Source organism: Amphiura filiformis, chromosome 3 (genome assembly GCF_039555335.1).
Source record: "Amphiura filiformis chromosome 3, Afil_fr2py, whole genome shotgun sequence".
Classification (NCBI taxonomy): Eukaryota; Metazoa; Echinodermata; class Ophiuroidea; order Amphilepidida; family Amphiuridae; genus Amphiura; species Amphiura filiformis.
Genome location: NC_092630.1, coordinates 23,365,841 through 23,391,954, shown reverse-complemented (window position 1 = coordinate 23,391,954; position 26,114 = coordinate 23,365,841). Strand labels below are relative to the sequence as shown.

The 26,114-nt window shown below is 36.7% G+C and overlaps 1 protein-coding gene across 1 annotated transcript; it reads left to right on the top strand.

Moving 5' to 3' along the window:
* The first annotated feature begins 46 nt into the window (after positions 1-46).
* LOC140148245 (interleukin-1 receptor-associated kinase 4-like) lies at positions 47-22,084 on the top strand. Its single transcript, XM_072170122.1, has 11 exons — positions 47-151; positions 3,221-3,445; positions 4,454-4,590; positions 8,949-9,101; positions 13,202-13,324; positions 15,296-15,459; positions 16,211-16,272; positions 17,630-17,854; positions 19,052-19,235; positions 19,673-19,906; positions 20,955-22,084. The coding sequence occupies exons 2-11, from the start codon at positions 3,246-3,248 to the stop codon at positions 20,979-20,981; spliced, it is 1,509 nt and encodes a 502-aa protein (XP_072026223.1). The 5' UTR covers positions 47-151; positions 3,221-3,245; the 3' UTR covers positions 20,982-22,084.
* The last annotated feature ends 4,030 nt before the right edge of the window (positions 22,085-26,114 follow it).

Below are 26,114 nucleotides of genomic sequence, written 5' to 3'. Positions count from 1 at the left end.
TCCAAATCAAGTCCAACCCGGAAGTGCAATTAAAATGTAAATAAACTTTTTCCTGCATGCACGCATGGCAATGAAGGGCATTTTTGGCTGTTCTGACACTTGACAGGCTACCTGTCATTTCATAAGTAGTTGACTTAGTTAGCTTATGTGCGTAAGTTTTATTATGATAATTTTGTTGGTATTTTTTTAGCAGAATCTGAGCCTTTCTGTGCATAAATTATGTCATGTTTTGATTCATGATCATCATTGTGTACAAAATGGTTAAGCTTAAGGGGGTACTACACCCCTGCCCAATTTTGTGCCTATTTTTGCATTTTTCTCAAAAATTATAGCGCATTGGGGACAAGTAAGATATGAATATTATAGGGCAAGGACTACAACTACTGCACTGGAAATTTTATTTCAGCACAGACAACAGTTGTGGAGTTACAGTCAAAAATGAGGAAAACCAATATTTGATCAATAAATCAATAACTACTTGCTTTGAGTTGCTGAATTTTCAGTACAGTAGTTGTAGTCCTTGCCCTATAATATACATATCTTACTTGTCACCAATGTGCTATAATTTGTGAGAAAAATGCAAAAATAGGCAAACAATTGGCCAGGGGTGTAGTACCCCCTTAACATGTCACGGTGGGGAATTCCCCGCACAAGTTGTGATTCTTAGAAGAGAGTCATGACGCACCGAGATTTGGTGTAGGGTTTCCCCACATATCACATGTAGTGGTTTTTAGATGACATTTTGTATTGCATTAACTTAAGTAGACTATCACTAGTTAGTTTATACCTTTTCTTCAGGTAAGTAAATATTTTCTGTTACTGAATTAAAGGCAAAAGGAATTGCAGGTGTACAGGTAAATGGTTACAGGTGCGGATCCAGAGGGGGGCGGAGGGGGCGCGCGCCCCCCGTAAAAATAGCAAAAGTAGGAAAGATGGGCGCACACCCACCGTAAAAAAGGAAAAAGGGGAAAAGAGAGAAAGAGAAAAGGAGAAAAAGAGAAGAGAAAAGCGAGAAATGGAGAAGAGAAAGGTTAAATTACGCATAATTGAGTAGGCCCGTGCCTAAAAACTGCACAGTCGGGTCGATCGAAGGCCTCGAATAGGCCTACGCCTGTGATTATTTTAGGCATTGCATGAAGGCAGGTCCTCGGCCCAAAAGCACGTGAAAATCATAGTACTGCGAGCCCGCTGATATAAAGCTCTGATAGGCCTATGCAGGGCCCGTCCAGTATTAACCTGGTATTAACACGGATCAAAGCTGACTTCAATCCATGCATGCTGTAGGCCTAATTGTGTCTCAAGTCTTACAAAGTGTCAGCATGGTCAGTGGACCAGTGTAACATTTAAAATTTAGCAAATTGAGTTTGGGCCCTTTTTTGTTTAAAGCAATGATATATATGGTGTAAAAATGAAGCACCAAATGGCTTCAAGTGGACTTTCATTTTGCAAAATTTCCCCCCTCAGACACCCCTACGTATATGCCTATGCGTAAACAACTGGCCGTTTTCGCTTTTGTTTTGGACACCCGTACACTTTAGGCCTATATTGTTTTAAGTAATAACTTGAATGACTAGGCCTACAGTAATAGTGAATAATGGTCCACGAATGGCTTTGATTGGGCCTTCATTTTCACGTTCCGAACTTTATCTGACTAATATTTTACACAATAATAGTGTCAAAATCGTCCACCAAATGGCTTCAATTGGTCCTTCATTTTGCCAAATTTTCCAACTTCGAGGGGAATATCCCCTCAGACACCCCCTCGCGTATATGTATAAAGAAGTTACCTTTTCGTTATGCTTTGGATACCGGAACTTTATGTTTAAAGCAATTGAATTTATACAATAATATTGAAAACTTATCCACGAATGGGAAATAAGCTCTCATGTTCATCCACAAATTTTCCGCTCTTTCAAACTCATATTTTACACAATAATAGTGTCAAAATGGTCCCAGAAATGGCTTCAATTAGGTCTTCATTTTGCAAAAGTTTTCACTTCTGAGGGGGGCATATCCCCCCTCAGACACCCCCCTGCGTCGCACTAGCAATTGGAGTTTATAGAATAATATTGAAAACTTGTCCCAGAATGGGGAATGAGCCGTCATGGTCATTTCACAAGTTTTCTGCTCTTTCAGACTCAAATTTTACACAATAATAGTGTGAAAATGGTCCGCAAAATGGCTTCAATGAGGTCTTCAATTTGCAAAAGTTTCTCACTTCTGAGGGGGGCACATCCCCCATCAGACACCCCCTGCGTCGCGCAGGTGCGACACGATGACCGCTTTGCGGCCATTGGTTCATCACCCTCTACCAATCTCATCCCTATTTTGTGCCCCCCCCCCCGTATTTTTTGGTCTCTGGTTAACATTTACTATTTTACATTATCTTGTTGTATTTCATTTAGTACTTACATGTATATTGCTGGAAGTAGGTTGGGTTAATACCATGGTCACAAAAACCTGTGAAATGAAATGGCGACCCATTTAATTTTGGGAGTGTTGATACACCATAAATACCTTAGGGGAGTTTGGAAAATATTGGGGAAAATGCATCTAAAAAAGAGGATAAACAAATATTAGTGCTAGTGTTAGGGGGACAAATCATCATAAATGGGCTAAAAAGTACAAAAAAGGGGCCTAAAAAGCCAAAATATCAGGGCAGCCAGAATCCCACAAGTGGGTAACGGGGAATGGAAGACTTCACACAGGGAGGAAGACAGCCCCCCCCACTGAGGGCAATTTTTGGTACATATTTTGGTGGCACCTTTAAAAAAAAAAAACTCTAAAAAGGTTTAGGAGAACAGTATGGAAGTGTTCAAATATGCACAATTTCCCCAGTCGGCTAACTCACAATCACATTAAATATATCGAGATTATTTAGCGTTCGCCAATATTTGATATGTGCAAAGGGGGAGGCAAGCAATTTTTGGCACGCCGAGAGCAGCAGCAAGCAATTTTTTGCAGACCGAGAGGGAAGCAGTATGGCCATGCAGCACCTCCTGGGAGACACTGAAGGGATGCTGCAGCCAAACAAAATTGTTGAGCTTGCCCAAGATTGCAACAGTTGGAGAAAGCTTGTAGTCGCCTGCTCTGCAGCCATCTGATGATGATGATTGTGGCATACAATGTGTGGCATACCCTTTAGAAATTTTACCCTCCTTGGGGTCATAACTGTTGCACAGCACCTTATCAATTTTATTGTTTATTGTTTTCATTGTAGTGTCGATTATAACCCTAAGCTCAAAATGCGGCGGAGAAAACCTCAACCACCACCCCCTGCAGCAGTTACAGGCCAGCTGTTACTACGGAGACTGCCATATGGTGTCCTGGTTGAATTTTGTCAACTATTGGACCCTAAGTCAGCATTAAATATGGATTGGACAGGGGTAGCTAGCAGAATTAAACGCAAAAATGGTAGCGACAGATATACTCAAAATCATGTACGGTAAGGATCATTTGACATATACTTTGACTTAAGCCTCATCACTTGTCCAGTCCTATAGATGAGTTGACCTATGATGGTACATGTTTACATTCAGACCGCCCTCTGTTGTTTCATGCCAGGCAAAATAACACAGGAGTGTCTATTACAGACAACATAAATCTTTTCAAAACCCAACTTTTAAAAACCTTTGAAGTTTTGTGTGATATTATGTATGAAAACTTGCATTTGTAAACAAGTTTGATAACATTTTTATTAGTATTTGCTTTGAAACGAAAGTTAATGAAAAAAAATCAACTTCTTCCATGTAAACTATAGTGTTTAGTTTTGATCTCAGATCAACAGAGGGCGTATTAAATGTAAACACATGTCAACTCATCTATAGAGTAGACAGCTAGGTCCATCCCAGCTAAAAACTACCACTTTTTATTATCTTTTTTAAAAAGATCCTTCATGTCAGAGGGGAAATTGCTAAATGTTGACAAAATTGCCCCAAAATGTCTGACATTTCAGAACATTTTATAATGTTATGTAAAATATGGCCAAGCTGCCTCACATTATTTGACCACACCGAGTGATTTTTTGGCAACTTACTACTTTACGCAGTTGTACGCAGGCCAGGGTGGAGCAATTTTGAGTAATTTTGAAAAAATATTGAGCATGTTTTTAGAAACTTCAGGTAATTTTGAAAAAAAAAAAATGTTAAGCAACTTTGTGAAACTTTTTGGTATAACTTTATGAAATTTTAAGAAAATGTTAAGCAATTTTGTGAAACCTAGGATAAATTAAATTAACACGATTTTGAGAAAGCTTTATTACTATTTTGACAATTTTTGACAACTTGGGACATGGGGCCTTTTATCTCAAAGGAAGGTTTTCTGGGTTGTGTTTATTTTAATAATAATAATAAAAACACACACTTATAAAGTGCATTTTTAAACAGAATAGGTCTCTAAAGGCATATATGTTATTTATTGACTGGAGTTTAATTGTGTTTTACACCCTTTCTAGTATGCTAGCCAGAGAGCAAAGCCCAACAATGGCACTTATAAATGATTGGTCTACTACTAATGTCACTGTCCAGGATTTGGTCGATATACTAGATGACATGGAGATGCAGTCAGCTATTGATATTCTTCTACCGCCAGGTTAGTAGCTGTTAGTACAGTATTTCCAGAGAGGGGGGGAGTACTCCATATACCTTGCACTATGGGGTATGCCCTCAAAACCCCCTTGCCATAGTATCAAGCTCTTTTTCCTTTCCGAAGATCCCCCAGATCCTGCTGGCTACATTTTCGTCCAAATTCACTAAAATTAGCTTCAAATTACTGAGAAGCTTCATTTCATGCCCTGTCATAAAGCCCATTTTTAGTTACAGAGACCCCCCAAACTCTGGTCCAGAGCCCAAATTTGAGTCCAAATTTCACCTCATTATGGGCAAAAATATAGAATGTATAGGGTCGCATGTCATGAATTGGTCATCTTTTGTGTAACATTTTGTAAAATGATAAAAATATCACCAATTTTGATTTACTTCAACACAACTTTCAATGAATACATTTTAGACCATTATAAGTATATATTTCTGGAAAGCTTATATTACAAGGATGCCAAATCAACAAAGTATAACATCATAATACAGGGTGGGTAAGAAATATACAGGGTGGAACATCAACAAAATTAGCATCTTTATTGTCATGGTGAACCCCATATTTTCCTTTTCTGAAAGCTATGTAGCTCAAAATAAATATGGATTCAGAAAGACATTGCATTGGCCCTTTAAACAAATTAGGAAGAAAGAGCTTGGTATCCCTTGCGTTAAACATACAGGGTGGTCAACAATTGTAAAATAATTTTACAATTTTTATGACATTATCAATCAAAACTTTTTCCCTCCATGTCTGGCACTAAAACTAATTGCATAATTGAATTCCTCATCAAATTTCACTAAAAATATGTGTATTTTTGAATAAGCAGGGTGACTCGGGCAAGAGATAGGGCATTTAGAAATGTCGGAGCATTACGTGCACACTTTGTACAGTAACATATTGGGAAAACTGTCTTAATTACCATTTAATTAGGCAATTAATTAGTTCATCTTTTGTTATAGTTGATCTAGTATATGAGGTAGATCTACAATCCTGGATGATATATGTGCAATTTGTGGTCCATGCTACATGTAGTTGTACTTTTTAAGATACAAAGGTTTAAAGTTTGCCATATTTTCACAATTTTGTGTACAACCCTATGGGGCTCCCCCGCCCCGGCTCCCCCGACCCGGCTCCTCCATTGACACATCTTACATTTTGAAGTATATAAATCTCAAAGTAGTTGTCCGATTGACTTGGTTTTTTTTGTATTTGACAAAGAACATAATTATCCACAAAATGACACCAAACTTTCTACAATAGGTATTATACTTTTAGAATAAACCAAACTTGAAATGTGAAGAAAGCATTTTCATGTTACGGCTCCTCCATTTTTGGGTGACCTATTTGTGATATGCGACCATAGCAAAATCCTGCAAAAAGAATAGGGAATCATGCAAGTATATTACTAATGTAATTCTAGAAAAAATGGGCTGTTCCAATTAAAATCCACACTACCCATATGGAAGATTTTGGAAATATCTTCCATAGAGGAAAAATATTTTGTTTTTCAAACTATGTAATTGGTCATGGCTAATTATTTTGAAACCCATACTCCCCCTGTATTATGGCTTTACCCATATCTTACACAACTGGAGTGAGTATTTCAAATTGAAGTTACCCAATTGTCTATTGTATTCAAAACCCATACTCCCTCTGTGGAAGACTTGAGCTAAATCTTCCACAGGGGTAGTGTAGATTTTAAATGGAATGGCCCAAGGGACCGTTCACTAACACTTGTAGGGGGGGCCTGATGCAACAAATTTTACAGACCTCAAAAATGTCAGGGCCCCCCCTTTTTGACATAAAAATTATGGGTCAACCCCATAGAAAAGCATATAACTCAATTTTTCCAGGAAAATTTGTGGTCATTTTTTTCAGGGCCCCCCTTAGGAGAGTCAAAAATTTTCAGGGCCCCCTTTTTGCTTCAGGCCCACCTTACAAGTGTTTGTGAATGGTCCCCAATGACTGATATTCTCAACCATAGGAGACTGCAGATTACCCCTTGCCCCACACATCTCTTGTGGATCCATTTGTATGATATGATATTTGGCACAACTATATAATCTGATACACTGTAATACATACACCCTCTGATTATCAGGTGGTGTGCAGCACAAATTTACTAAATTCAGGAATTTTCCTATGTTGGCTGTGTAATTGAATGGGATTATTTTGAAATTGTAAAATGCTAATATCACAAACCAAACAAACCCAATGCTGATATCACAAACCAAACAAACCAAACAAGTATGTTACAAGCTAAAACCAAACAAGTATGTTACAAGCTAAAACCAAACAAGTATGTTACAAGCTAAAACCAAACAAGTATGTTACAAGCTAAAACCAAACAAGTATGTTACAAGCTAAAACCAAACAAGTATGTTACAAGCTAAAACCAAACAAGTATGTTACAAGCTAAAACCAAACAAGTATGTTACAAGCTAAAACCAAACAAGTATGTTACAAGCTAAAACCAAACAAGTATGTTACAAGCTAAAACCAAACAAGTATGTTACAAGCTAAAACCAAACAATTATAAGTATGTTACAAGCTAAAACCAAACAAGTATGTTACAAGCTAAAACCAAACAAGTATGTTACAAGCTAAAACCGTTGGGGTTCGATAATGAATCCCACAAACTATATACCTTCAGTACAAATGACAGGTGAGAGTCGCTGTACCGGTTTCAAATCCACCGTGTTGGTTAGGCTCCAATCAATCAGTGTGCAAATTGAACGGCGCATACCAGTGATACCAGTGATCACGGCATTCCATGTCAAAATTCACTTCTGACCCATTCCATGTCAACTCAGGGATGTGTAGATATTGATGAGAAAGCATTCAATTTCTTCAATTTTTTTTTTCAATTTGAAATTGGTGGTAGAAAATATTGACATGCTTGAGTAAAATTCCGTAAATTTGAGCTTCATACTCAAATTTCAGAAAACTTTAACCCACTTTGGCATCAATTTGAAATTTAGTCAAAACTCCAAAAGTCAGCGTAAAATTTACTCATAGCGAAAGACACCGTTGGAGGTACTGGCTTTGGGACAATTCGATGGCTTCATAAATGTATAAAGGGAACCATTTACAACTTTGAAAAGTATGTATTCATGGGGTACTTATTTTGTAGGAATTCAAATCTGGCATCAGAAACTTGCCCCACCATCAACTCCTTTACTTTCAAAGATATTCCTGGATGTCTGAGAGATAACTGACTTATCAGTAAAACAATTCTTATGTACACATTTTTTGAATGCTTATGTACAACCTATTACTGATGTGTTGAAGCCATAGTCCCAAAGCCAATATCTCTCAGAAATGTTGTCCAAGGACATATTTTCAACATACCTGAAGTTGATGGTGGATCAAAATGCCTGACATTGGTTTTCAGGGGGGTCAAATGTACAAAAAATGTACAATTGGGGTTTTGCATGGGTAATATCTCAGCTAAAAATATTCTAATAGGCTCAATATTGGTTAAGAGTAATGTCCTACCAAAGGGCTCTGACTGGCAAAAAAATGGACAGTAAAATTATTTTTACTTTTGGAGTTTTGACCCCCCAAAGTTGGTCCCGGATGGACGAAGTTGCATTTTGAGGGCCCTATATCTTTTAAAGTAAAGGAGTTACAAGTTTTCTGAGGCCAGATTTGAATTCTACACAAATAAGTATCCCAGGATACATATACTTTTCAAAGTTGTAAATGGTTCCCTTTATACATTTATGGACCTCCAAACATCGTCTTTTCGCTATACACATTTTTACGCTGACCCTCTAAATTTCAAATTGATGCCACGGAAAACGAAATGGAGTATGAAGCTCAAATTTTCGAGATTTTACTTTCTCATCAATATCTACCACCACACAGAAAAAGAAAAAAATTGAAGAGGTGCTGCGGTGCACATCCCTGGAGTTGACATGGAATGGGCCTTCTGTGTTCCGAGTGTTTGGAAAGAATGTGCCATACGGCTGAGCAGTTTTGCCGTCTCCTGTCTATCATGCCGCTCACCGCTTGCTGATTATTTTGAGAACAGTGCATACTCGTAGAATAAGGGGCTATTATTTTCTTCGGAAGTGGGGTCCCAAATGTACAAAAAGTTGGCATCAGTAAAATTACGACCCCCTATTTCGGCAACAAAAATTTAATGACCCCCCACCACCGATACACCTTACCCCCTAAACAGGCTAAAATTGTATTGAAATCGGTCTTTATGACCCCCCCACCTATTTTTTTTCCAAAAATTTATAACCCCTCTATTTATAACCCTTCTAAAGAAAAAATGATAGACCCCTAAACAGCTTGTGGGTGGCATAGCATATTTAAATGGCTTAACATTTGCTATTTTCTTTCAGAGGAAGAGATAGAAGAAAAGAGAGAAGTATTCCCGGGGGAAGTAGTACACCAAGGGGATGCATATGTCAGCCTTACTCCTCATGAAGACAAGGCTGCTGTCACGCCTGAACCATCGCTATCTTCTGAAGCACAACCAAGTAGTAGGCCACAAGGTATGCCTAGTGTAGACTTGAGTAAAGTTGTTTTTTTAAAACTTCCGTGGTCCGGGTACGCGCTGGTGAATTGCGATAGCGTAGGTCGCCTACTACGCGCCACGCCGAAGACCAATGGGTCAGCCGGCTTGTTGTCAAGTGCGTTGATCAGCCAATCAGCGTGATTGTTTATTGCTTTTGCATTTACGCTCGTGTACGCGATACGCACAGGCACGACCACGGAAGTTTTAAGAAAACAACTTTAGACTGTTTGCTTTTAGAATAACTTGATAGCTACAATGAGTGCTAAAATTGCATGTTGACACTAAGCTTTTTTTAAGATGATTTTTATTAGCCTATATATTACCTTGCATCTTGAACTGACCTTATACAATTTTTGCCATTTACACAAAAACAACTAAGACTACCAAATGAAGGTCTGTTTTTGTAGATGTAGTAAAAACGCCCTGGACCAAATAAAGCACATTAGAAATGTATTTTATCTGTACTTTATGGGTACTTTAACTGTACTTTCTGTTAATTAGTACATATAAAGTGTACTTTAAAGGCTTAATGTACGATTTCCTTCAAATTTTAAATTTGTCATTATATACTCAAAATGCTGAAATAATACTAGTAATAATTATCGGGAATGGTTTCTGTTAATTTAGAGCTGAAATAACGAGGTAAAGTGAAAGAAACACTGCTTGTTATTTTGGCCGTTTAACACGCAGTTCTATGGGAGGACATAAAGTCATAATTCTAAATTATGACTTTATGTCTAACTTTGCTCTGTTTACCTGCAAACACAAGAAATTTGGCTGAATCCATTTAGGTGCAAGTTGTGACATGTGTAAACATTACAAATATGCCAAAAAATCAGGTTTGAAAAAAATTAACCAAATTCATATTATAAGATCGTACATTATGACTTTAAATGAGCTTATTTTTCATATCCTGGAAAAACGGTGTATACTTTAAAGGTACTTTAAATGTGCTTTATATGACTTTAATTATACTTTATTAATATTTTGATAAATATGGGAAATTTTTTGTGCTTTAACTATACTTTATTTGGACTTAGTTTTTTTCCCAGTGTCAGTGAGTATACTTTAATTGTGCTTATTTTGGACTTAACCAAATTTTGAACATCATTGTGTACTTTAAATATACTTTATCAGTACTTTATGTAAACTTTACCTGGATTGGTTTTCCCTGGTATTGTCAGCAATGTAAGAGTACTTAAAATGTGCTTTTCAGTGTACTTTAATTGTACTTTAATGTGGTCATCATGGTCATGTGATGTTTACATATATACAAATCACATGACTATTCTTCTAGATTTGAAAAATACCAGCGGCCATCCTGTGCTAAGGTTGCAAATTGCAATGGATGTATAAAACTGTTCATATTTATATAAAATGAAGGACTTAATGGACTTACAAATACAGGCTTGATTACAGGAGATGGTTACTGGTAATGTATGCTTGCATGTGAACATACTTGTGTTACCAATACTTTGATAAGCTCCATATGTGGTAAGCTTATAATTATAAGCTTACTATAATTATAAGCTTACTGGTATATGATATGGAACCTTGTTAAGCACAGTACTTTAATTATGATTTTTTCAATATGCTTTAAATGTACTTTTCTAGTCATTGTGCTTTATTTGTACTTTAAAGGTACTTTTTATTGTCGCTCCAAATGTCGCACATTGAATGTTGTTTAGAAAGCATATTTAAAGCACAGTACTTTAAATATACTTGTTTTGGTATAACTTGTATAATTAAAGCACAGTACTTTAAATATGCTTGTTTGGTATAAAGTACAATAAAGTACAGTACTTAAAATGTGCTTTTTTCAGTATGCTTTAAATGTAGGCCTACTTTTCTGGTTATTGTGCTTTATTTGTACTTTAAAGGTACTTTATCGTCGTTCCAAATGTCGCACATTGGAATGTTGTTAAGAAAGCATATTTAAAGTACAGTGCTTTAAATATGCTTGTTTTGGTCCAGGGACAACCTCATAATACGCAAGTGGAAATTTAAAATGAGAATTCTTTCAAACCAATGAGAATTGGACAAAACTACCATAAAAATGTGATAGTTAGCATATGTGCCTACTATTCAGCGCTTTTAAAACATGCGAACATGAAGAGCCCCATCCACAAAAGTGTAAAGGGTTTTGAGCAAATCATCGATACACATAGTTATATACGAATAAATAAACCTGCAAATTTGTGTCTCAACCCCATTAGCTCAGTTGGTAAAGCGCCAGACTTTGATACAATTTCATGTTTTCAAAAGCGCCAATAGTAAGCACATATGCTATCTATCAAGGTTTTAGGGTATGAGAATTGAATATTTTCTCATCTCTATGAAACTTTCTCATCCAAATGAAAGAGAAATACTAATTAATGTGTCAACAACCCGTCACATTGTATTGTTGTGTTAAATTTTCTCATTTAAGGGATCTGGAATGAGCGTTTGGAGCGATTGGACAGTATTTTTTGTGGGACATGAGAGCACATCAGACATATCGAATTGCATTCTGAATATGCAGAATGTCTTTCTGATATCAAATAATTTCAATTTTGAAATTCACGATATATATAAATTTTATGACAAATTATTAAAATTTGATATTTTTCACATTTTGATATATAACAGTCCTCGAAGTAAATTTTATAAATCTAATGATATATTCTTAAAGTGTATGTAGCTGGGAGGAAAAGCCGACAATCAATTGAAAATTTTGACCTTTCATATTGAAGATATGGATTTTTTTCCCAAAAGACCTAATTTTTTTGGTGTTTTGGGAAAAAAATCCATATCTTCAATACTTAAAGGTCAAAATTTTCAATTGATCGCTGGCTTTTCATCCCACCTAGATACACTTCAAGTATAAATCATCAGATTTATAAAGTTTACTTTGAGTACTGTTAAATATAAAAAAATATCAATTTTTAATCATTTGCCATAAAATGTGTATTACATTGCGAATTTCACAAAATCAAAATTATTTGACATCAGAAGGACATTCTTCGTATTCAGAATGCAATTCGATATGTCTTATGTGCTCTAATGTCCTACAATAAATACTGTCCAAACGTTTATACCCCACCCCTTTATATATGCTTATTATTTGAACATGCTTCACAGTTTGTGAATATAAGTCTGAGTATCTCATCATATTATTAAAAGAGTGAAGAACTGTTACAAGCAACAAAGCAGGAACTTATTGCTGCCACCCCAGGGTACATACACTGCTGCATAGCTACTTCATTGATATACTTGTTTCAGAGACTTTTCAGTGCCTCATATATATGAATCACATAATGTACATTGTACAGTACACACACTGGTACTGAACTGGTGCTTCACACTGTTGAGTAGCCATAAAGTAGCTGGGCAGCTGTACCTGTGGAGTGACAGCAATAGGAATCTAGTTGTGTAAAACAAAATATCTACAGGTAGTTTAAAAGCAGAAACTGCATTTCTAATTGGGATGGATATCATACCCTTCCCCGAATTCTTTGCAACATGAGACATCACTTCATTACATCATGACACTCCTATTTGTACATGTTCCCTTTGTTTTCATGTTGCGAATAGGCTGGCTAAACATGGGTCGATAGTCAAGAAATCAACGTACGTGACACGATCAAGGGAAATGAGTCGGATGTCGCTAATATTGATTTTGAGATTATTGACAAATAAAGTGTTTAAATTCTTTTGTTTGATATTGTTTTCAGCAATTGATAAGTTGATGTAACATTGTCAAGAAAAGTTTGATCAACATGGGGTTTTCAGTTTCTGAAAGCTCTAAATGTCCTCTATATAGAGAGATGTGTAAAACTCATTTTCTACCAGGGTCGACATGTGACTCATTCCCCTTGATCATGTCACATATGTTGCAAGATCTGGATGATGTGCTCTGTTCATTTAGGCACTTTTTGTCACTATCAGAGCCAATGTTGCACTAGATAGCAATCAGTACAAAAAATTGAAATGGAAGAAATGCATTGTGGGAAGTGTAAGATATCTTCTCTGCGTAGACATTGGGTTAATTGCTATAGAAAGTACCATTCATAGGAATAATTGTCTTGTCAACCCAAGGTCAATGGAGTAGTTCCGGAGATGTGGTGTCATCAACAACAAACAAAGAGCCATGTGAATCTGATTTTTCTGAGCCAGTACAACAGAGTGATCTTCCATCCATGCCACTACTTTCTGATCCAGGTAATAAATCAGGGGGTTGAGTGCTTATATTTACCCATTGCACGGTTCCGCCATATGTGAGGAGAGCCTTGATCTGGCAGCATGCATGAATGGGAATTGAACCAGTCATATAACATTGTGTAAAGTTACATAATACTTCCTTTCATGTCTATTGCCAGTTCGAGGCTCGATCTTCGAGTGCAATATAGGCGAATAGTGTGATTATTTTGTCATGTCATATAGTCTAGCACAAGCCATTTTGGGGGCAATTTTCCTATGGGATTTTCTCAATTTTCAAATCATTTGGAGCCACATGCTTAAGGTAATACACTATTTTAAAGTGTTGCGATTTGGTAGTTCACAACATCTTGCGAATGGTAGCGAGCTTCGGCAAAAATTGCATTGCTCATTTCCTTGCGAGCGTGTAGAAGAATTCAAATATCACAGAAATGCTTTTATAGGTCCTGTGGTTCTTGAGTTATGTTGTAAAGAGAGCTGAAACAACAACACTTTTGTAAAATACCGTATTTAGTCAAATAGTCCCCCCCTCAAATAAACGCCCACCACTTTTTTCAACCAAGATGTTTCAAAAATTCGATATTTCCATGCTTTCTTGTGTAGTAAGCTTACCAAGTTGCTCACATGGTCGCGAGTAGCAGCAATAAATGGCGAAAATCGGCATCCGAACCCGGAAGTGAACCAAAATTCAGTGTCAAAAGGTCAAAGTTCGTCATTTTAGCGTGACTTTTAAGCTTACCTAATGATTTTTACGGGAATTTTCGTGCTACAAATGACCTCTAATAAACGCCCCCTTGGGAAAATGTAACGCCCCCGGGGGCGTTTATTCGACGAAATACGGTATACATATCTCATTAACAACAATAAATTAAGCAAGTTTTCAAAGTATATGATTTGTAGATTGAACTTTTGCAAAACATCAAAGTGGTTTTTTTCAATAATATATTAATTTAGACAATAAAAATCGGCAACACTACTACCGCAACAACACGGGTATAAAGCCCACCTTCGGATATAAGTCAAACCCCTATTTTTCAAAACATTCTGGACCGGAACAAGTGTGCACTCAGGTATAAGCCCAGTTGTAATTTTGGCTATGAGTTCATAAATTAAATCAATGCTTTTCTCTCACAGTTAAGAACAAATATGAATGAATATCAGATTATTAAAGCCATAATGTGTGATTTGCTCCACAGCAATGCTCTCAATTTTTCTTGAATTTCTACTTTTTGCATGATTGTAATGCCCAATGGTGTACTAAAATACCACATGAAAGACTAAGCCTGGAGTGCTCTAATTACAGTAAAATTCAAGGTTTTATAATAAATCCGGAGATCTCCGGTTTTATTGCGAGTTCATCGATCAAGTGATGGCTAAACACATAGCGTGTGTGTGTATCATTGAATCAGAGATGTATCAATTGTGTGCATATCGATATTCATCTTACGTCTTGATGTATTTTGCTACATGTATTTGTCTTACGTCTTGTTAGAATGACTCAGCATGAAGTTACGCCATGCTAATAGTACGATTGATGAGCTAATACACGCATTGTAGGCACAATTTTCTTCGTTTTACCTCATTTGTTTGGCTCGAAATTAAAAAGGGACAATGTGATTAGTGAAAACTAACATGTAAATGGAATATATTCTTTATGCAAATCGCACATTTAACATTCATACTTGTAATCAAAAAACATTGACATAGATGATAGAAATTACTGGTACAATTAACAGGCATATACAATGGGGATTTATTTCTTATTTTTAAATTCAAGCACTAGCCCCTCTCCGGTTATAAGCTCATCCCCATTTTTTAATTGAAATCTTCCATCAGGGGGTGGCGAGGGCTTATACCCGAGTGGTTACTGTAATATTATCGGGATGCTTTAAAAGTGTGTGAATCTTGTAAACAAAATTCAGATTATTTTCTCCATGATAATTTGATTGATGAATACTTGTTATTTTTTTCTAGTGCAAGAGTACAAATATCGTGATCTGGCCGAAATGACCAATAGATTTGACGAGCTACCAGTGTGTAAAGGAGGAAATCGGATAGGGGAAGGAGGGTTTGGAACAGTATTCAAGGGAGCATTTGGTGGCAACAACCAATTTTGTGCAGTAAAAAGACTCAAAATGGTAAGTTTTATAGCGCCGTACATGTAATCCAGGTCAAAATTAGAACAATTGAGTGATTTTTCCACTTTTCAGCACATATCTGGTTGACTTTTAAAGTTCAAGAGCACAAAATAAGAATAGTCCATGTGGTACCAGAGGCTTGAAGTATTCCCCTATCTGTAATCCCCCCTTCCAGTTGCAGCGCTACTTCGGGGCAAGGGGGGCATTTGCCCCCACGGCCCACCCCCAATATTTTTCTTGTCCCCCCACTTTTGAGGAAAAACCCCAAATTATGTAAATTTCCACTTTTTGCGACAATTTTGCACAAAATTTTGCCCCCCCCAAATTAACTTTTCCCCCAATGCCAACCCCCAAAAAAATTCCTGGTGCTGCCACTGCCCCCTTCCACACCAATCTTAATCCTCATCTTCATCTTTCTCCTTCATCTTCATCTTCACCTTTTTTCTTTATCTTCATCTTAATCTTTGTCTTCATTTTCATCTTGATCTTTTTGATCTTCTTAACTTCTTCATCATCATCATCGTCATCGTCATCGTCATCGCCATCGTCATCGCCATCGTCATCGCCATCATCGTCATCATCATCATCATCATCACCATATCATTACCATAATCTTTTCATTTTAACATTAATATCACAATTTTAATGATCGAATTGGTACAAATGAAATTTCTACTGATGTCAATATCCATATATCAATATCATATAGCAAAGGAAAGTAACTGTATCATATTTTTGTTTTCTTTTCAAGGACATTCTGGATGACCAAACAGTGCGTAAGCAATTTATTGCTGAGCATACAACTCTCTCAAAGTGAGTACATGTATGGGGTTTTTTTTTTGCAGATCCCTATTTCTGATTGGGACAGATTTTTCTCACACCCCATCATGTGATATGCTAACTTTTCTCTATTTATAAACAAAATGCATGTCTTTCCACAAAAGTTTAAGACAAGTTGAAACAGCCTTCTATGCAAGACCAAATTGCAGTGCACAGGTGGTATATGTGGCTGCTAAACATTAGGTTATGAACAATTCTCGTTTCATAATACGATGCGCCGCCAGCGGTTGCTCTTGGCAGTCAAATTTTTGACTCCAGAGTCAACATCGCCGTTCTAGCTGCTACATGTATTGAATTTTCACGCGAGTGTGATAATAAATATGTTGAAAACAGCTCCACAAAGGATTCCCTGTGATCAATAGATAGAAAATGGATCTACTATAATGGTAAATTGTTGTTTTAGTGTGCATTCACATGTAACATCATTATAATGATGTATGTTCCTGTATTGTATTTGTATTACGCGGGCTTTGGATGTTGACATTTTCCCATGATGCACTGCATATTTTGGCCTCGACCCAGCTACTGCTGGAGGCGCATCGTATTATGAAACGCGAGAATTGCTTGGTATTCTTGCACAAACCCCTTGCTATTCAGTGTTCACTCCTCTCATTTCTTGTGTATCCTTCCCCATTTCCTGCATATATATGCCAAGAACACAAATATTGTTTGGTTGTCATCCATTGGTCACTCGTACAAAGCTGCATTATATAACTTGACAAAATGCCTAAATAAGGAGGAATTTTATCACTATTAAATATATCACTTCAGTCATGAGGGTCATTCAAAAAGTTATTATACTCTTAAATCTAGGCTACAAAATAAAAGTTATTTGATGAAAATGTGATTTTTGGTTGTTAAGACATTACTGGTCAATCACGATAAGATTTTGGTTCTATAAAACTTTTATGATGAGCGTTTTGATCATGTTTGAACCCTCTCTAGCTAGCTTTTGATTCAACAAGCTACTGGGGGCCCAACCTTCATGAAATTATTTTGTGTAAGCTAATCCTAACCCTATTCTTAACCCTAATCCTAACCCTAACTCTAACCCTAATCCTAACCCTAACCAATCAATGACAGTGCCTGTTTCAAGCCTAAATGCCTCTTCCCACGAGCGCCGGCCGAATTTGAGTACCTGCTTTGACCGGAGACTAAGTTTCAACACCAGTCCTATTTGGTAGCTGTGCTAACATGCCTATCGATTCGACCAGTAATGATTTGTCAATTACAGTGAATACAGATCAGGTACATCGGAAACAATTGACTCCATATTTAAGCAAAAAACTAAAGAAAGAAAAAAAATTTTCTTTATCCAATTTTACATCAGATTACAACACACCAACTTAGTACAACTCTACGGTTACAGTTTTGACGGGCCCAGCTACTGTCTGGTATTTCAGTATTTAGTTAACGGTTCCTTGAATGACCGACTAGCATGCGAGGATGATACAGCACCATTAGATTGGAGAACACGAGTTAATATTATGCAGGGGGCAGCAACGGGTATATGCTTCTTGCATCAGTATGGACACATACACAGGGACATCAAAAGGTAGGTAATACCATGATCTAGTCCATAAGGCAGCAAATTTGAGATTGTGGCAAAAACATGGAGTAAAAAACAATAAAATACATAAGAAAAGACGCATCACAAAACTTCAGAACTTTAGAGCCAAGTATGCTAGACTTTTGGTGTTTTTAGTATATGATAGCCTTGTGTTTGTATAATAAGGTAATAATTATAGTCAATTTTTAGAAATTGGAGCAGATTGTGTCACATGTGACATGATCTGATGAAATTAGGCTATTCCATTTAACATCACACTACCCCTGTGGAAGATTTTGGAAATATCTGCCACAGGGGAGTATGAATTATAGGCAGCTCTATTTGAATTTTATGCACCCTCTGAGAAAGATTCAATCTGACTCATCAACAGAGGGAGGGTGAGTTTCAAATATAGCTGCCTTGTTTTCATTCTATTTGAAACTCATACTCCCCCTGTTGAAGATATTTCCACAGGTAGTGTGGATTTTAAATGGAGTTGCCCATTGAGCTACACATGTAGGCAAAAATAAGGAGCAAAAATACCATAACTACACAATTTCTAACAGTTTAAACTGACTTTCAGCACAAAAATTCCACTAACATAGGCGTAGATCCTGGGGGCATCCTTTAAGGCATTTTGTGGACCCTTCAAACCCACCCTTTCTAAAGCGTGGGTTACCAACTATGGACTTACCCTACTTGGAAAGTCCTTTTGCATGTATAACAGAGCTTACATGTATATATATTGTTTGTTTTATTTCTTCTTTAACCTGGGACACTCAATCAGTTGAAGACACAATTAATCATCTGTTCTCCCTTGAGGCCCAGGGAATTCATGCCAGTGGCGTAGCGGCAGGGGGCAATTGCCCCCTGGCAAAAATTGCCTATTTGGGCCCCTGCCCCCTAGTGCAAGAAAAAAAGAGGAAAAAGGAGGGAGAGAGAGGAAAAAAGAGAGGAGAGAGAGGGACAGGAGGGGCAGAGAGATGGGGAATCCATACGATATTCAATACCACGATTATTATCAATAAGCCTGGCAAAATTGTCTATTTGGGCCCCCCCCCCCAGTGCAGGGAAATTTGGTGGATTTGGGCCCCTGCCCCATACAGGCTTGCCCCCCCCCCCCCTGGAAAAAATCCCAGCTACGCCAATGATTCATGCATCATGTATATTTAATCAACTTGTCTCAATCATCTTATATTGCAGTGCCAATATATTATTAGACGAGAATTTCGTTGCCAAAATAGGAGATTTTGGTTTGACTAAGGTCATGTCAGACGAGGCAACACACATGATGACAACAACTAATTATGGAACAGCAGTCTACATGGCACCAGAAGCACTGGGCGGAGAGATTTCCACAAAAGGTGATGCCTATAGCTTTGGAGTGGTAAGTTTGGATGAGTCTTGGGCCTTGGTGTGGGGAGGTGAAGTTTTAAGGGGGATACAAAGATGTGCAGTTGTGAGAGTAGCATTTTCAGCTTCTCTTAAACTTGTACGGGACATTTTATGCTCAGTTTTTAATGTTTTGTACCAAAATTTGAGAAAACATTTCAAAAATTTTGCAGATTTACTTTCATTTTTGAATAGAAATCATTTCAAAGTTTTAAAAGACTAATATATATTTTAGTCTTTTTCTTAAAAAAATATGGTTTCCAGGGTCAGTTTTCAGAATTCTAGCTCAATAATCCGTGCCCAAGAGGGTGTAGTTTTGAGTACAGTTAGGGGCGCAGAGGGGTGGGATCACACTCGCATATGAGTGGTTGAATGATTGATTCATGATTAATTATTGATTGATTATTATTTGTTTGTTTGTTTATTAAACAGGTTTTATTAGAGATTATGACAGGTTCGCCTGCAATTTGCAATAGTGATGTGAGGGAAAACCCTGATATAATTACCCATGTCAAGTATAAAACTGAGGAAGAACAAACAGAGTTTATCAAACTAATGGACTCTAGAATGGAACATAATTTTGGTGAAGAAAGTGTACGAAAGATGTATGAATGTGCAACTAAATTGTTGGAACCTGTGAAACAAAAGAGACCAGAACTAAAGGAGGTACGTATGAGCAAAATTATTGTCTTATATAATTTATGTTGCTATTTCCCTTGTATTGAAGGTAAAAATGTTATGGTAAAAATTATATTGTGCAACAACTGATTCAATTTGCTCGAGCAGGTCAGCATTGCTTGTCTGTTTCAAGACCTAGGGGGCACTTCAATATGAAATGGATATAGGTACATGTAGGGCTGACACTTTTTACAGTAAGGGGCATTCGGTGAGATTTTTGGCATTCAATGAGAGCAAAATATAAAAAAATATGGGGTCATTGGGTGAGAACATGACCTTTTTTTTTAAATGGAACCTTTGGGTGAGAGCCGAAACAGTGCCCAGAAACCTTAAATTTCAAGTTCTAAATGGCTCAAATTTCTTTGTTTTTTCCAAAATAAGTAGCAAAATCAGTGATAAATGAAAGTTGCTGTTCAAATTGTAAAATAAGGGTCTTTGGGTGACAGATCAAATGGGGTCTTCGGATGACAGAGCATGTGTTCGTAAACAAATACACTTTGGATGACAGCGAAGCTGAAAAAGGGGGTCTTAACAGCCCTACATATGTGTCATCTCCAAAGTGGGAGTGCTCCCCCCCCCCCGGGTTTCAAGATCATGTGGCACATGCATATCATTACCAATACTCTATCATTCGGAGGGATTAGCCTTCCCGGGTATGTGGTAATGAGACCCTGATCAAATTCAAGTCTGCTGTAAATCAGTCTCTTACAAATAAGCTTAACTTGTGCATGGATTTTATTGTGCATTCTCCGTCATAGTGGATATCTCATACCTTAGTTACTGGTTTATTTACTGGTTTGCACACCTGTTAGCAACCCATTGACTTTGTGTTGTGATCATTTTGATTGTAGTTACACAGATAGCATGAACCAGTTGACCTGGAAACAATCGATTTTGATGTACGACGGCAAATACCATGCGCATCTTACTGTCTTGTGAATTCTCAGTGTGTGCAAAAAAAAAGCAAAACAAAAAGCAGGATGTATCATTATTAGTTGAATCATAATTAAAATCATTGTATTTATGTTTTTCACAGGTATTGGATACATTGATGAAGTGTTAGGTAGTCACAAGAATATCTGGACCAGTATTATCATAGCCAGTGTTATACTGTATGCGTTTTGCTGCAAGCATACTGATGTGACATGCATACTACAAACTACTGGACTTTACAATGGAGAATGAGGATTGGGCTATTCCAGATGAAATCCATACACCCCTTATGGAAGACATGACCTTAACTTCCCACACAAGGAGTGTAGATTCCAAAGGAAATCACCCATTCAGGTTTTATTTTTTGTAACATATTGACACTGTGACATGTTATTCAGGAACAGTTTCTCATTGATAGCACAGGAGATGGTAGAAGTAGAAACACAGCGTCTACTCAGTCAGGCACAAATTTGACCCAACCAGTATTGTGTCTGATCAATTGACTTATGGTGATGTGTTTTGTTCAATTGTGACCAGTGCCAGGAATTTTTTTCGGGGGTGGGGGGGAGCAAAGTGAATTGACTGGGGCAAAATTAACAAATTTTGTGTAAAATTGCTGCAAAAAGTTGAAATTTTTGTAATTTTGGGTTTTTTAGTCTGACAAGACCTTAAAAGTGGGGGTGGGGGCAAACTGGGAGAAAAGAAAAATACCCCCTCCCCCCGTAGGGCCGCCACTGATTGTGACCTGCAAAATGAGGCAATATTGTGAAAATTCAGGTTTTTTCATCCAAACTGGCATCATGATAAAAAGGGCTGTTATTAAACATCAAGAATTCAGATTAATGTAAATGCCATCAAAATATGACATCAGAGAGCAAGTTACATTTAAAAATATTGGGTATTTTTACAGTTCATAATTTGAATAGTAATTAATGAAATCAGCTGATCTGTAAATGGGTGGATCGGTAAGATTGTAGATAATATTAGTTTGTCGTATCCAAAAAATATTTACTCACTGACTTGAGCTTTCCACCGCTAAAACAATCTTTGATCCTGAGGAGTGAGATTGCATCCAATCACTGTGGGAAATGCAGTGGACTAGATCACATGTGATGAAGCTATCAACCTGGATAGAAAAGCTCAAGTCGGTGAGTAAATATATTTTGGATTTGACAAACAAAAATCAAACTAATGAAATCGGCTCATATTTCAATATGTGCAACATTTACATTTATTTATTTGCTTGTGTGTACACGTCACATTTTGTGTACTTTTTTTTTGTATATTGGCACTGACATTACCATTTTAATATGAACTTAAGGAATTGAAATATGCTAAACTTGAGCATATTTCTGTATTTTTCAATATAATTTTGATACTTTTGCATTGGAATTTATTCAGCAAAATATATTTTACTTCTATACAGCTGAATAGTATATACTGTTAGAACCATGTAGCCAATAAGAAAAGGTGTTAGAAAATAGGATCGTCTTGTGGTCAAGTGTGCAAGAATTGCAGGAAAATGATAAAATAGTGCCTTATTATTTGCTCAGTTAACTTTGTTCTTCCTGAATGTTGATGTAGGATTTAATTGATTATGCTTGATCTTGCGGCTTAGATAAAAATAGGTTATTGGATTGATCCATTTCCCCCAAACAAGGAACAGACAAAACCATATGTAATTTGATATTGCAACCAGCGAAATATGCACCATGCAACGTCACTACCAAACTTGAGGCAAATTGCAATGTATTGGTGAGATTACCCAAGTACCATCTATGAACTACTGAAAGTAATGTTGTGATGTTATAGGCTGCCTCATTATTATTATATAATTAAATACATGAATACAAAACCCACCCAAGTCCATGGGAAGTGATTTTGAGAGAAAAACCTGTGTATCATTTTAATTCCTTCAGTTATATTTACCTGGTCAATATGGTAAGTTTTACGTGCAAATGAGTGGGTTAAACTGTATTAAGTATGACGATTAGCATTTCAGGGACTTTGTGGGGTTCATTTTAAATTTTGGACTTGGGTGGTTTTTTGTATCATATACAAAGACAACAATGTTTGAATGAGATTACCACTAGTAAGATAATACAAAATAAAGCACACAGGTATGTATAATGTTGGTAAGCATTCTGCCATGTAATATAAACCACACACTTTCCTTTATTAAACCCATTTTTTTTCAAAAGTCACTCTCCAGCAATGAATGTGTTACAAGCGGACTTTTATAGATACTGGATTTCAATCAATGTGCTACAAGACTCAAATCATGGACTTGGGTTATTCTTTCATACATGCTAATTTTCACATGTCCAATAGACACAGTGGATGAATTTGAGTTGTTTTTCATACATATGACAGGCCTATGCATAGCAACAAATTCCCATGCTTAACTCAATTTGGCCACATTATGGACTTGGGTGGGTTTTGTATTCATATATTCAATTAGTTGCTATGATGTGTGCAACGAGAGAGTGGGCAGTCATGATTAGTTGAGATTACTTGCAGGCCCATTCGCAGGATTTTGTTGGGGGGGTGCTGATTTTGAAAAAGTGGACCTTTTTCCCAAGGGGGGGGGGGCATTTTTTGACGAAAAACCCTGATTTTTTTTTCACGCTACGCTCGCAAATTCTGAAGTTTTGGAACTTTTTGTACAATTTGGCAAATTTTTTTTTGGGGGGGAAGGGGTGAACGGGCCTGATTACTTGATAGCCGAGTACCATCTATGAACTCCTGAATGTAGTGTTGTGGTATGAGATCTCAACCGGTAGTAATCAATTAGTAACCAGGTTTCAATCGCAGCTGGGTCCCGCAATTTATTATAATGTGACATAATCTGGTCCATGGAGGCCAAATAAGGAGGCATTTTTGAAAATTGAGTTACTTGCAAGTAATTCAATTTTCTCTTTATTTGGCCTAACTCAATTTTCAAAAACACCTCCCTATTTGGCTTCCATGGACCAGATAAACATTAGGCTATCATATACTGAAAACAGTGAAGGTCTAGCATACTTGATTCTAAAATTACGATGTTTTGTCTATTTTCTTATCATACCATTGTTTTTTATACTCCACATATTTTCCTTTAACTCAAAGACTTAGGTAATTATTAAGTACCAGATGTAACAAGGATTCTATTTAAAAACAAAACAAGAGGTCACTCCATGGTAATTCATTTACCATATTGATATATTTATTTCTGTTCATATCCATGTTCTATTTCTTTTCATACAAAAAAATAATCTAGATATGTTTTATATTACATTAACCCCATGAGAACTACCTGCCGATTGGTCAAAAAGGAGTTTTCATTATCAATTGGACCAATCAGCAACATTGTTAGAATAATTCCACCACGCAAACAAATTTGGGTGAATTATTTGCAAAGCTCCATTCTGATTGGTGATTAAAATGAAGATATCATGTAATTGACCAATCAGACACAATGTTAAATCGGCAGGTAGTGCTTAGGGGGTTAACAACATACATACATCACAGGTCTCTGTGCATCATTGTCTCATCTCCATAATAGCTGCCCTGGGTAATGTTATTCATAAGCATGATTGCATTTGCACACAACATTACCCAGGGGAGCTATTTGGAGATGAAAATTTCTTGCACTGAGCTTTTGACATATTCTTCATGTGAAAACAAATAAATTGTAGGGCTATTAAGGTCCTAAATTTTACAAATGTGTTTTTGCTTTTTATCTAATTCATTGTGTCATGTAATTCTATTTTAAATTTAATTTTAGGTCTGTAAAAAGTTATCTCATATTCGCTGTCGAAGTGAGGTAAAAATCGGATTACCATAGCAATAGATGATTACAATTTTTGAATAGATCGCCGTGCACTATACAAGCAGGTTGCACTCATCACCTGTGTATGTCTGCGATCATAAATTGAATACAATATTGCTCTTTTCAAAGATACTAATCTTACAGGTGCGAGTGATCAGCATTTCTATAAACGTTGTATTGCAGGGCGATCTATTCAAAAATTGTATTAATCTATTGCTATGGTAGTTACTAAGTCACTGTCACAGTGAATTACGCTGTTTCAAAAATTAATTGGTACCTGTTAATTTTCATTGATAATGGATGAATCCGATGCATCAAAATTCAATATAAGATCCAAATAATTTGTTGATTACTTGTTTAGCAAGTCATAAACTATATTTGGACATTTCAAGAGCATCATATGTTGCATTTGGAAACATCAAACAATAAACATCAAACTTGATGGGTACCAGCCCATTGGTTCTTTTACAGGCTTGGAATCGTTCAATTCCTATATAAGAAATGGTGGTGAAGTCACTGAGGCATAATCATAACCCTGGGCCAACACCAACACCAAACTTGGATATTGCTCCTGCAGGCGGAATTAAAATCACTGTGAAATCCCACTATTTGGAGTAACAATTGCTATTATAATGCTGATACAGAATTGTTACTACAATCTTATGTCTGAAATGAATAAGTCAGAAACAATGTTCATTTTCACACTCATTCATTTATTTATTTATCTATAACATTTGGCCGAAGCCAGGCAAGACCTAATAATAGTGGCTCACTCTTAAGCCCTAGCTCAAAATCTTTTGCCAGCAAAAAAACTTTGTTTGAACAAGGCTGTCAAATTCGGCAACACTAGCAGATGGTCATTGTACTTTGGTTCACCAAGTTTGGTATTAACATCCAATGCTTTATTGCATGCACCGACAATGTGCCTTTGTATGTACTATGTATGCGCTCTGCACAATTAACTTTACGTACACAATTCAATACTATGACTAACGGAATACACACCTAACTCGAGGTAAACCAAAGTTTATGATAGGCAAATGATTTGCATCAGACACTTATACTTGAACTCTTATGAAATGACACTTCAATTAAATTAGCCTATGTTTATTGATCAACTCTCTGAGCTGTTTATAGGCAAAGTAATTTGTACCGAAATATCTGTCTGTCGCTTTTTAAATATTAAACAATTATCATTTGATGCAAAAAAATCCACAATTTACTTGGATAGAATATAATCAACTTGGGAAAACAAAATGCAGAAATTTCAACATAAAAATGGGGGGTTAACAACATACATCACAGGTCTCTGTGCAACATTGTCTCATCTCCATAATAGCTGCCCTGGGTAATATTATTCATAAGCATGATTGCATTTGCACACGACATTACCCAGGGGAGCTATTTGGAGATGAGAATTTGTTGCACTGAGCCTTTGACATATTCTTCATG

Excerpts from the sequence above, each read along its gene's own strand:
- LOC140148245 (XM_072170122.1), top strand. The coding sequence starts at position 3,246 with ATGCGGCGGAGAAAACCTCAACCACCACCCCCTGCAGCAGTTACAGGC. Across the intron at positions 15,460-16,210 it reads CAGTAAAAAGACTCAAAATG|GACATTCTGGATGACCAAAC; the intron begins GTAAGTTTTATA and ends TTTCTTTTCAAG. Across the intron at positions 17,855-19,051 it reads ATACACAGGGACATCAAAAG|TGCCAATATATTATTAGACG; the intron begins GTAGGTAATACC and ends CTTATATTGCAG.